We start from the raw sequence: 13,593 nt of genomic DNA, 5'->3' as shown, positions 1-13,593 counted from the left end.
CCCTTTAGGCACTGGAGCTGCTCTCAGGTCTTCCCTTCAGGAGTCTTCTCTTCTCCAGGCTGACCCAGCCCAGCTCTCTCAGCCTGGCTCCAGAGCAGAGCTGCTCCAGCCCTCGCAGCATCTCCATGGCCTCCTTTGGCCTTGCTCCAACAGCTCCACATCCCTCTTGTGCTGCTGCCCCAGAGCTGGATCAGGGCTGCAGGGGGCAAAGCTGTTCCTTGATAATTTACCATTTCAGATAGTTTCTCTTGAAGGAAAACATGACATCGGCACTGGCATGAGGAGCTATTCCACAAGAGTATTTTGTAACTTGTTTCAGTTCAAACAGGAATTATGATGTTTTCCCTCTCCACTTCTTTCTGAGCAATGGCATGTGTGCTAAGACTTACTTTACAGCTCGTGCTCTGTCTGGCATGTAAGAGATCCATGGTGAAAACCTCAGGATAATAATCCTGCCAGACTTCAGAAATATTAATGTTTTCTCTCAAAGGTACAAATTCTCTTTCTATGGCAAACTCCAAACCCAAGTAAATAACGGCTGTGAAAAAGACAAATCAACACAGCTGATTAAACTTGAAACTCCTCAGCAGTCACCCATGTATTTTGCTTTTCCAGTGAACAATTATCCACAAGAATCACCAGCGTATGAGAACAGACAGAACTAATGAGTTCCCTGCTGAGACAACGGAAGCTGCACTTCAGCTTTGCTATAGCTATGTAAATTGTTATGAGAGTGAAATGACTTCTGATATGCACCCTTCTGGTAAAATGAAGAGCGAGCAAGCAAGATACTGAATCTTCGAACTGGTTTAAATTGGTTTGGCTCCACTGGTTCTCATAAAGCAAATCTCATTTGTATAAGCTGAGGCTGTGGCTCATGATTTGCGATTTGAACCATTCTTTAATGGTCTCTCTTTATTTATGAACAAAAGCTTTCATCATCATCTCAAATGCTTCTTCATCTAAGCTGTAATCTTGTTTAACTGAGAAATGAGGCTGCAGCTCAACCCTGCAGCCAAGTAAACTCTTCACTAATGGGTTTCACATCAGATCATTGATTCAGTTTTGCTCCATCATTTTCTAAAGCCTTCTACTCCCAGACAGAAAAACTAAAATGGTCTTTTCAGCTGTTTCCAAATTGAGGAAGCAAAAGTAATACAGTAAGTTACACCTTAAAAACAGAGCTGGAAATAATTCAAAGCAACATTCCTGTGAAGCTTTTGAAGAAGCTGCATCACCAGTCAATTGAAACCTCAATGCAAACAGTGTCATTTCCTTGCCACATTCCTGCAACTTTACAACCTTCAGTGCTCCATGATAATGTATGAAGAAACTACTGCTAAATGCAGGACATGAGGACACCTCATATTAACAGCAAAGCCCGTAGAAGCATCAGAGCAACTCACCTTGTATGCTGATCCTCCGCAGGGATCTCCTTCCTCTGGCCCACACACATCTCCTTCCTTCGCAGCAATCATGCCGGCCAGGCAGCTGTTCTCCTTCACGGTGGAGATGCAGCACTGCTTCTGAGCAATTCTGCAAAGGAATATGAGCTCAGGCACTCACTCACATTGAGAAGACATCAGGAGGGGATGCAAAACGCCCTGGACCTATTGGATTCACAACGTATTCCAGAGATGTGGTCTCTCTTTGACATATGTCTCAATACTAGTGTAGATGGTACCACTGACCTTTGCAGGATGTATTTTGTTCATATTACTAGTAAAAAAAATCATTAATAAATGCTCAAGAAGCATTGAGTTTAGGTCTCTCAACATCTGGTCACTGATATCCTTTACAGCTCTCCTGTATTTGTGCAAGGGTCCCTCTGCCCTAGGTTTTATTTCTCTGAAGTCTTCAAAGGTTTCAGAAGCAGCAAACAGACAGAAGCCTTCTTCCCTGGACAGCGGCAAAGGGAAATGCACCTCTACACACTTCTTCACCAGCCAGAGGGCTGAAGCTCTGGACAAAATTTAAGGGAAGTATAATGTCACAGAACCCCTATAAACTCTCCTTTATAGCTCCACAGATTGTAACCCAGAACTTAAGCTTCTGGTTATCAAATAGAAGGTTATGGGTGACTCGATCGCTGTATATAGGGTCAGTACTGGGACCGGTATTATTTAATATATTCATCAATGATTTAGATGAGGGAATTGAGTGTACTATCAGCAAGTTTGCTGATGACACTAAGCTGGGAGGAGTGGCTGATACGCCAGAAGGCTGTGCTGCCATCCAGCGAGACCTGGATAGGCTGGAGAGTTGGGCAGGGAGTAACTTGATGAAATATAACAAAGGAAAGTGTAGAGTCCTGCATCTGGGCAGGAACAACCCCAGGTTCCAGTATAGGTTGGGGAACGACCTGTTAGAGAGCAGTGTAGGGGAGAGGGACCTGGGGGTACTAGTGGACGACAGGATGACCATGAGCCAACACTGTGCCCTTGTGGCTAAGAAGGCCAATGGCATCCTGGGGTGTATTAGAAGGGGGGTGGTTAGTAGGTCGAGAGAGGTCCTCCTTCCCCTCTACTCTGCCCTGGTGAGACCGCATCTGGAGTATTGTGTCCAGTTCTGGGCCCCTCAGTTCAAGAAGGACAGGGAGCTGCTGGAGAGAGTCCAGCGCAGGGCAACAAAGATGATTAAGGGAGTGGAACATCTCCCTTATGAGGAAAGACTGAGGGAGCTGGGTCTCTATAGTTTGGAGAAGAGGAGACTGAGGGGTGACCTTATCAGTGTCTATAAATATATAAAGGGGGAGTGTCACGAGGACGGAGCCAGGCTCTACTCAGTGGCAAACAATGATAGGACAAGGGGTAATGGGTACAAACTGGAACACAAGAGGTTCCACTTAAACTTGAGAAGAAACTTCTTCTCAGTGAGGGTGACGGAACACTGGAACAGGCTGCCCAGGGAGGTTGTGGAGTCTCCTTCCCTGGAGACATTCAAAACCCGCCTGGACGCATTCCTGTGTAACATTATCTAGGTGTTCCTGCTCCGGCAGGGGGATTGGACTAGATGATCTTTCGAGGTCCCTTCCAATCTCTAACATACTGTGTGTGATACTGTGATATGAAGTGCTTTGGGTAGGTACATTTCCTACACATGGCTCTTCAAATCAAACATTTTAACAAGATTTACTGAAGGCTGAAATGAAACATATTAAAAATCTCAATGGCAATTTCCTAAATGAAATTCAATAGATGTTCATTGAAATAATATTCTTCCCTACTATTTTAAAGTCTATAGTGTATTTCCCCACCCCAGCCCCTTCAAAGAGGTACATGATTCTTTTATTCTTGTACAAAAGGGCAGCAAAATCAGTCCCTTTGGCTGTACCCCATGGCCCTGTCTCTCAATCCACGAATTGCAGCACCAGGAGGAACGTCTGGTCCTGGGAGAGGGAAGGGTCCCTGTGATAGGGAAGGGTGAGGACTAAGAGCTTCAGACCACAAGAATTCGCTTGAGGGGGTTATGCTGAGTACGTGACCTGTGGATTGGGCATATGTGACACAGATAATGTGTTAAAGCTCAGATTAACTTCTGTATTATGTTATATGAGTTAGGGTGAACTTCTGTTCTGGACAGATCTGGTGGCATGAAGGAATTAAACAAAGTTTTTCTTTCTCCAAGAATAACCTAGGTGTCTAACTATCATTTGCTGATGCACTGTCACAGGGCAGGCTGCCTTGTAGGGCACCCTGGTAATGGTGAATGGGAGGCTGATGCATTTTAACAGCCAGCATCTAATAGCAAAGCATTCTCCTGCAACAGAAATATTTGCAAGCAAACAACTTTTGTCAGTCAGATACCATTATTACTGAAATAAAATACAGTTGTCCAGGAAACAAAAGCTTTCCTTTTCTGAGAAGAATATATTTCCAATTCACAGCTTTCATCCTAATGCTTCAATTGAAATTAAAAAGGAAAGAGATGTCTCTTATTCCAGTAGAAACCCATCCACTTTCACAAGTGACAGCCACTTGGCCACTTTCCCAATGCCAGTGGCCTGTGGTGTCAGCTTTACATTAACATTTTTGTGCTGATAACATAAGGGAAGTATGACCAGGAAGCTGTGATTTGAGTTTGATTACAGGAAGTGGAACACCACCTCCATGCACTTTGTTTTCAAGGAAGTTAGTTTTCTACTCCAGTATTAATTACCAACTGGAGAAATACCATTTTTGGAGCAATGAATGGTTACTACCCAAATATATTTAAGTACCAGTAATTTAAGCACTACTGCTTAGCTAAGACACACCAACTTTCATTGAAAAATTAAAAAAAAAAAAAAACAACAAACCGAAAAAGCCAAACTAACTGAAAGGTTTCACCATTTGTTGAAATGACAAAATGCTACTAAAAGCATTTTATATATGCATAGTGTTTACTGCATTGAAACACTCCATAGATTCGTGTTCTTCTGAAGTGTGACATTTGTCCATGAGAAATTTCTTTCTGGTGTGAAATACATCCTGGGAACAGCACTGGCTGAAGCACTAGTGTATCACTGACCAGTTGTTATGTTAGTATTTCTTTACCTATCAGCATAGCTCAGGTTCAACTGCTCCTTCCCCAGAAATGAATTGGGAACAGTATTCATCACATTCTCTTGTTTCTTCTTCACAAACCTCCTCTTTGCAGACTCGATAAATGAGATGTTGGCTCAAAAATAATATTCAGAACATTTCTGCTTTAGGGGAAGAGTTAATGAGTTCAGATCAGTGAAATGATGTCAGCATCTTAAACTGATGTGAGTCTCTAATCAGGGCACAGTGTCAGCAGAAAGCAGGATTCATATTTGTACAGCTGATGCAAATGCCACCCAGATAAACACTGATCTGCTATGAAAAAACACACATCAGTTAGGAGATAAAAATTGCTATCCTGGGTCAGAGGAGATTCCATCTAGCCCAACATCCTATTTCTGATACAGCCAGTGGCACAAGCTCTGCGAATATTTTTATATCTGGCTATCAACTGACTATCTAAGGATTTCCTTAACTTGCTTTAAGTTCATCCACAAGTTACCACACATGACCTCTTTTAGGAAGCCCCAGGTCCCATCCTGCAGTTAGGGTTGTTGGCTGCTACACAGAGATAGGCCAATTTGATACATGAACGTCCAGAGACATCAAGATACATAAAATCCCAGACTGGTTTGTGTTGGAAGGGCCCTTAAAGCTCATCCAGTTCCAACCCCTGCCACAGGCAGGGACACCTTCCACTAGAGCAGCTTGCTCCAAGCCCCTGTGTCCAACCTGGCCTTGAACACTGCCAGGGATGGGGCAGCCACAGCTTCTCTGGGCACCCTGTGCCAGCGCCTCAGCACCCTCACAGGGAAGAGCTTCTGCCCAAGAGCTCATCTCAGTCTCCCCTCTGGCAGGTTAAAGTCATTCCCCCTTGTCCTGTCCCTACAGACCCTTGTCCAAAGCCCCTCTCCAGGTTTTCTGTTGCCCCTTTAGGCACTGGAGCTGCTCTAAGTTCTCCCCTTAAGGAGCCCTCTCTTCTCCAGGCTGAACAAGCCACATGCATAGTAGCTTTAACCTTTAAGTTTTCACCACCCTAAAACCCCAAAATTACGTTTGGAAGCAACAGACCCGTCAATTTGCAACTTCTCTAGAAACAATCTCCAGCCTTGGCACAGGGGAGGCTTCATCCATTTGCTTCAGCTGAAGCAAATCAATCCCTTTTGCAGTGATGATCACTTGTGAACCCCAAGTATTTATAGGATAGAGGAACCAATTTTTACAGTCAATACCTATCTTCCACTTTCTAAAATCTTTAGGTACTGAGTCAGGATAGCAGCAGACCCTTTGGGAGCTTGAATTACTTGCAGGCACTCTGCCATACGAAGTGGTGCACTTGAGGTTTGGATATGTGTACAGTGACCAGGTCTGCCACTCTCCAGTGTGGGAGCAGCAAGGTCCGGCCTATGCTTTCCTTTCTGAGACCACAGATTTGAATACGTCTCCACATCAAATGTTTGCTTTACACAGAATATTTACAGGTGGTTTTAAATCTTTAAAGCAGGGACACAACTGAAAGTTTGAAAGTAAAACAACTGAACTCCTGATAGCTTTTAAATCCCAACAGATTCCCAGGCATTGTAACATTTTGGATGTGGGTTTTTTCATCTAACCCTGGCCTCAGATGTGCACGTGCAGCTCATTACTGTATTGGATTTGCACCTACTTAGGGCAAGGCTGGAATTTTTTAATCTGTCTTTACTTCACAGGTGGTTGGTATGTGTCAGTTATGTCATGCCACATCCAGGTGGGGGGAGGACTTTCATCTCCCAGTAACTCCAGAAACGTGCAATGATACTAACTTTGATAAAACCAATTATCCCAGGCTCTTTTTAATGTTGAAAACATTGGGATCACTCTTAAAGAAGTCTATCTGGCTCACGTTGCACTGTGTGAGTCTCAGATAACTTTGCCTTCATCTCTCCCTAAGTCCCATTTCAGACTAGGGGGGAGGAGAGAGAGATAAGATGAATTACAGCCAGTGCAATATGCTGTCCATGTTACTCTGCACCCATTCTTCTTTCCTTCCTGTGCAGTTGGAATCTGGCACCCTCACTCAGTCCAGATGCTACCAGTACCAGCAGTACTGCCAAGGCCTATGGTCCCCACTCCAGCTGAACATAGACATCATACTGGACAATGAACGCATCATTTAATGATACAGATAGCCATTGCATTTAGCATTGCCAAATGGAAGACAAACTCTGCCCTGCTATTTTTCTGCAACTCCACAGACGTGCATAAAACTGGGAAGCACAAAATTGTGCTCTGCTCATGTGAGAGACAGAAAGAAACCCTAAGAGGTTTTTGTTTGGACTAAATTTTGGAAAATTGGAGGAGAAAATCCTTCTTTCTAATTTGCCAAGACACATTGCAAGTCTACCAATATTTCACCCAGTGAATTAAGCAGCTCCCAGTCTCCTGGACATCCCATGAACTGTACAATCATTTGATTTCTCCTGAAGGGCTGCTCTCTACATTAACCTAAACCACTCGGGTTTGCCTCACGTACCTGCAAATGTCACCATCCGTTCCACTGACAGGGATTTCTGTGCACTCCCCGTTGTCTATAGCCCACTGCTGGCCAGCTCCACAGCAGCTCTCAATCAATTCCTTTGCGGAACCTGCATAGAACACACACCCAAAATTATTTAAATGGAATGAATTGGGTTTAGCTCTGTTTTCTTAATTGAGAAGATCTTTAAAATAACAGTAGTTCAGCTTTTTCTTCTTTCTTTTCCCATCTCACTTGGTTATATGCAAAAAGAGGCAACTGATACCTGCAGTATCTTGACATGATCGATCATATGGTAATATCTTTCAGGGAGGAACAAACAGCAAATTAGAGTTTTAAACACAATAAAAGACACAACTGATTTGAAGACAACTCCATCTTTGACATCTCTGAATAAAAGAAGCCCTGTAATCATGCTTGGCCACCTAACTCAAGTTGGTTTAGTAAGTCATTATGCTGTTGTAACAGTGCCTTCAACACAAGACCAAGTTGCTCCTGAACACTGCCAGGAACAGGGCAGCCACAGACTCTCTGGGCACCCTGTGCCTGCACCTCAGCAATGGAAGGCACACATGTGCCTCACATGTCAATACATGTAATAAAGATGGTCTTTAAGACCACAGGGCTCTGCTTTCTCCACAAAGAGTCAATGGCCCAGTGCTGCACCTGCTCTCTCCACTGGCTCATCAGAATTGAGTTCACCAGTTCCTTTTAAAGCAATTTATATGAATGTAAGGAACATCTTGTGAATTTCATTATTCATACTTCCAGGCCAGTTTCTGGGATGGTTTGGTGTTGTCATAAAGAGGAAATAAGACAAAACCATCCCAAGTCGAGTTGTAGGAGATGTGTGAGTGCAATGGACCTTGGATGTCTCCACAGCTGGGCACTCTCTGACCAACACCCAGCAACCCCACGCTGCACAACAATGTGTTTTCAAGAACCCTCAGCTAGTTTTGGGCCTTCAGTCTGTGCAATGCTTCCATTTTATGCAGCATTATTAACAATGTTAAAAATATACTTCAGTCTCAAAAGCTGTGTTATGTGTAAGAGGTGCTGTATGACACGAGAGGGATGATATATGCAGTTAAACTAAGCAGGAAATACACTTGGTGCCAGGTAATTACAAGACATTGCTATAAAACAGTGTTTCAACACCATTTTAATTCAGTCCTGTGGTGGAAATGCCATTCATTTTACCAAGTGTTGAAACACATTTGTTGCTATATTACTGCTAGGTTTAAAACACAAGAATACATCAGAAATTACTAATCTACAGTAATCTACATGATTTATAATTCCAATCAAAATTAATTGCTCAGTCCTCAGTAAAGATTCAATGGCAGATTGCTGGGCTCGAGTGCCATTCTATTGAGCAGTCACACTTACCAAATATATCGCCTTCTGTTATGAGCTTATGAATAATTAACTCTAGAATGCAGTTATAATAAAATGAACTATTCCATTTTATCTCAATCAGGAATTAGAAAAGCTGAATAATTCATAGTAGGACTCAGTAGTTAGAATGGATTTATGATACTTTGATTTTACATTAGAACTAGATACATGTACAAGACTGAAGATCACATAGGTCTATGCGGGAAGGAGACTTTAAGCTATAACAGACTGAAATACTTAAACATTCAAACAGAGCTTTGTTTATTTGGGGCTTTCATAATTTTAGCATGATTTAGAAGTAGATTTGCATCTGCTCATGGAAAACAAAGTCATTTTAGTTGAGAACACCATAATCCTGAATATTTGTTATACTGTGCGCATCTCTGATACTTCATAGAGTCATTTAACAGGACCTGTTAACAGATAATTTGCTACTTATGTATTTCTTCACAAGGAAAAGAAATAACTTATTTCAGGCTGTACTATCAAACACCATCACATCCCCTTACTTGTTTTCCATTTAGTAACTTATTTCCTACAATTATCACTCTATGTCACTCTGAAGATATGAACCAAAGCATATTTTGACGTAATCTCAAGTTTGTGTATTGTCTTTTAGAGGCATTTAGAGTTTAATTGAAATAGTTAGAGAAACATTTCCCCCCCAGAGAACTTTAACTCCTCCTTGACTGCGCCTTGAAATGTCACCTTGTCTCAGTGCTGGGTACAAACCCGACTCATGGTGCGACGGCCTTCCAATGACCCAGGGACACATCAAAGTTTTCCATACGATATCTCTGCAGCTTTGACATGCTACTCCTCAGGAATTTCACCTTTCAGCTACAAGAACTGAAATACCTGCTATGGAAGGTAGGGGTTTGTGTGTGTATTTTAAAAAGCTCAGCTGAAGCTCAACCTTACACCGAGGAAAGGAGACACTTAAAGGCTACTGAAGTGCTTACACAGGGAGATAGAACAGCAAAGGAGACAAAAAGGATTTTCAAAAACCCTCCCTTCCTTTTCACCCCCACCCTACCCCCCCACCCCACCCCCGTATTCACAAATCATGTTTTGAGAGTGATAAAGCACTGGCCAGCTCTATGATGGTCAAGAAGGGATAGGATATTCAGCAGAGGTTTCCTGACACTAAAGTTCCACTGATTTCAGCTTCACCTGAATTTCCACAAACAGGCAACATTCGTACCTTCATAACTGAGCTGAGCTCTTGTTCTTATGATGAAGCAAGCCATCCAGCTACTATACCTGAGGAAAATCATTTATCTTCCTCAGAACTGCAGTACTTACTCTTGGGAGGGACGGACAACACTAAAAACCAACAAACACCACAGGATCTTGCAAGGAAATGAGTTTGTGCACTGAGATTAATTTTGATGTGGAGGCTTCTAGAAATGAGGCACTCCATTAAGATGCACCTTCATTCTGAAGGTCTCATTGCTCATCCACAGAGGAAGCTGACAGCCGTGACTCTCAAGCCATAACATCATTTTTGAACAAAACCACTGCACAAACTGTCCGAGCCCTGAGCTGCCATAAATTATCCACCCCCGAGCCCAGTAGAGCAGCCTCGCAGCCCAGCATCACCTGCAAGAAGGCAGCAGCACATCAGCTTGATGAACCGGCCTTGGAGAGCCCCAAATGAGCCTCCTCAGCAACACCCATGGCAGATAACAACTTAACAAGTAGCAAAGAGTAGAACGATAGAATCCCAGACTCGTTTGGGTTGGAAAGGACCTTAAGATCACCCAGTTCCAACACCCTGCCATGGTCAGGGAGAGCAGGAAGGCTGATTCCTTCACTGGAGCACACCTAGCACCCTCCTGCACCTTAAAACCAAGCTGTGATGTGGTATAAAAGTTGATCTGGTGGGATAGGTTGCTTTCACCTGCTGCAACTACTCTCATCCATCAGAGATGAGTGGAAAAAGAACAGAAATGGTACAGATCAGAACAGGAGCAGTTGCCATCACCTTTCCATGAGCAAACATGATCAAAAAGGGATCAAAGCAGAGTGCTGCTTTTCCTGTCTAGTCAGTGCTCATGACTTGTTTCCTGCTCCCTTATGAAAAAAACCCAAAGCACCTTGAACATATGTTTATGGTTTCATATGTGTCTATCTTTCCTCTTAAAAGAAGGGGTATCTAGACCTGCAGAGCAAGCAGCACGTCCATGTCACAAGATTTGTTTGCTCACACTGGAAAAAAAGGTATTGTATTTCTTTATCAAATACGCACCTTAGAACATAAACCCCCACATTATGGCGAATAATGAAGAACTTCACAGAACAACAATTAACTTGACGGAGTCCTTAAAAAACTGAAAAATACCTGCTTCCAGGGGGCCTTCTTTCTGCTCCAGTCTCTTCATCACTTAAAGCTTTAATTAATAACAATAATAGTACTGTAGCTTTCCCCTGTAACAGTTTGTCATTTCTTACCTGTCAACAGTCTGAGAGGCTTTATTAAATTCCCTCACTGAATTTTGCCATTCAGTGTGCAGTGCAACATGCTCTTGATTCATCAGAGGTGGGTAGGAAGACATTTTAATGAGTAAAGGTGAAGAGGAGAACATTTATCTTGGCAAAGACAGGGGAGGGGAGAGTGACAACACAGCATCAGAGCCAGTTGCTTTCACTTCAATCTGAACCACCACTTACGTCATTAGGCCTGGTTAAGCTTTCCTCAGGACCTGTTCCCAGATAAATGAGTGCACGGTTTATTCTGTGCAGGTTATTGCAAGCTCCTTAAAGTGCTCAGTGTCCAGAAGCAGATTTGACTCTAAATCTCATTGAAATGAGAGTAGTGCTCAAGTGTTTCCATGACCAAACCTCAGTTAGCTCATTGCTCGGGAAGGGGCTTTAACCCACATGCACTCATGAGGCTTTTAGGCTCCTCTCATTGGAAATAATGAAAAAGCAGATTGCAGGAGAAATACAGGCTGAGCTGAGTTCAACACACATCCCATGGCTTCAGTCCAGTACCTAATCCTTCTTCCCTCTTTTCCATCACCCCATTCCATTCCTACTGCACTCAATTTGCTATGCCATCACCACAGTAATGTGACTGAGTTCCATCACACTTGCAGCAACGTGCCTTCATTTTAAACTTCAAGCAAAGTGGGTTTCTACGATCTCCTTCTTCCCCTCTGGTCACCTGCATCTTTTTAGAAATCCATCCCACTGTTCATCCAGGACAAGTTCCTGTTATATTGCCTTCACTCCTTGGGAGGCATCTGCTTTCTATTTCAACCTGAAAATTCTGTTTCCTACATTACTCTTTTTTCATAAATTCCTTATGCTGGCTCACTTGGCAAAATATGAAGAGTTGCGTCTGCCCAAAGGCACAATGAAAAACTGGATAAACCCAAGTGAATGTTCTCATTTTACTACACACTGTACAATAGAGACATACATCAACATTGCCTCAGCCAGGATTGTTTGGCAGATTTTGTTCAAAGTGTGAATGAATAGCAACCTTATATTCCCTCTGGCTTTAGTTCTGGATAATCCTTGTAAGTCAAAACTTGTATTACCTGTGCCAGAGGTCAGATAATTTAGACTATGTTTTTGTCTATGTTTCCATGACAGCATCCTTTATTAGCTCCAGGTTGGAAGAATGGGGGGGAGAAGTGGTGGTGGTGGGGGATCAACTAAATAAATTCTTTAACCTTTTTCACCAACTAGAAATCTAAGCAATTTCTCTTCCTGCTTCTGAAAACTTTGGCTCACTGAGATCTATCCTTCTGTCACTGAGTTTAGAGTGAAATGGTTCGTACACAGCCATCCTTCTACTAGCTACAATAATAACTCAAAGCAAGCATAATGTTTCTTGCCCTTCAGCGTAGTCTTGGCTGTATTTTCCTCCTTGACTTTCCTTCCTCAGATATTGCACAGAGTATATTTCTGCTGGCTATTAACTTTCAAAAGAGCTGAGGCTTTGGAACGCCTGGTTCCCATTATCCTTGTAATTCCTGCCTAAGGAATTTTATCTTGGGGGAGAGTGCTCTTTGCATGCTCCTTTTTGTAGCTAGGTAGGCTCCTTTCTTCACAGCCATCATTTCCACCAGCCCTGTTGAATTTCCAAGTTAAATCAAAAGGCGCAGTGAGATGTAGGCAGGGACTGTCTGTCACGCAAGACGACTGAATCTGCTGCATCTCAAGCATTTAGTAACACAAGCACTTTGAGTATGTTCTGACAAATTGAGCTGAGGCTGGAATGGGAGTTAAATTACAGATATAATATTCCTTAAAAAGAAAAAGCAAATAAACATAAAAAGGCAGAAGGATGTGTAAGAGGTTAATGTAGCTTATGTGCTCCCCCACTTATGTGGGGTTTTCTACAGAAAAAATCACTAGTTTCACCACATAACTATTCAACCCCCACCACTGCAATGCTAGGGACAGCCACCCATCAAGACATGTTGCTGCTTCTTTGAGAGTGTAGCAGTGAAAAAGGTCTTTGGAAGGTTGATGAAGGACAAGCCAAGCTGCTGTGTCATGTCAGAGTTCAAGTGCTTAACAATGCTAGATACACCTTAATCATGCAACCCATATCAATAATATATGTATTTGATCCATATGTGATATATATGATCCATATCTCTCACCATTTCATCTCATACCAATCAAGGCAGAAATTGTACTTTTGTTTAAAGTCACAAAGAAGTGCTGTACATTTGTATCTGGATCATATCTTCTTCACTGGGGCACACACTGCAGGTTCAGACACTTCACATACACTGGCGGAGCTAACACATGAGAGGGAGCTGCTTATGAAGCCAATCCCAAAGTCCGCCCATCTTTCAGGTTGCATCTTTCAGGAGCTTTTAGGTATTTGAGTTTTGCAATTTGAAAAAACAAGAAGCCAAGCAGCTGACCAGTGCTTGATGTGCTTCCATCAGTCCAAGCACACGCAGCAAAGAGCCAGAATACGCACCCCGAGCTGCTCTCTAGGAAAGCCTATCCAGACACTGTTCACAGGACAACTCTTGGATCATTCTGGGAGAAAAACAAGCCAAGATTTTCTTTCTCTTCACAACCAATTCATGCAAAGTAGAAACCCAGTAAAATTCATCAGAGAAGTTATTCACTGTGAATTGAATGCTCATCTCTATTCAGAACATTGCTGAAACAAAGCGGGAA

At 42.7% G+C, this 13,593-nt stretch overlaps 1 protein-coding gene across 8 annotated transcripts in view; it reads right to left on the bottom strand.

The window, feature by feature from the left end:
• Positions 1–13,593, bottom strand: part of FBLN2 (fibulin 2) — a 118,445-nt gene that overhangs the window by 31,785 nt on the left and 73,067 nt on the right. For all 8 annotated transcript variants that reach the window (XM_061472999.1, XM_061473004.1, XM_061472998.1 and 5 more), the window contains exons 3-4: positions 7,036–7,147; positions 1,407–1,536 (exon numbers count right to left, since the gene is read on the bottom strand). In XM_061472999.1, coding sequence (XP_061328983.1) covers positions 1,407–1,536; positions 7,036–7,147 — 242 coding nt within the window. The remainder of the gene's footprint in view (positions 1–1,406; positions 1,537–7,035; positions 7,148–13,593) is intronic.

Source organism: Pezoporus flaviventris, unplaced genomic scaffold, assembly GCF_033815535.1.
Source record: "Pezoporus flaviventris isolate CSIRO_AGI_PZ_B2104156 unplaced genomic scaffold, CSIRO_AGI_Pfla_v1 ptg000073l, whole genome shotgun sequence".
Classification (NCBI taxonomy): domain Eukaryota; kingdom Metazoa; phylum Chordata; class Aves; order Psittaciformes; family Psittacidae; genus Pezoporus; species Pezoporus flaviventris.
This window is presented reverse-complemented; position numbering and strand designations above follow the sequence as displayed.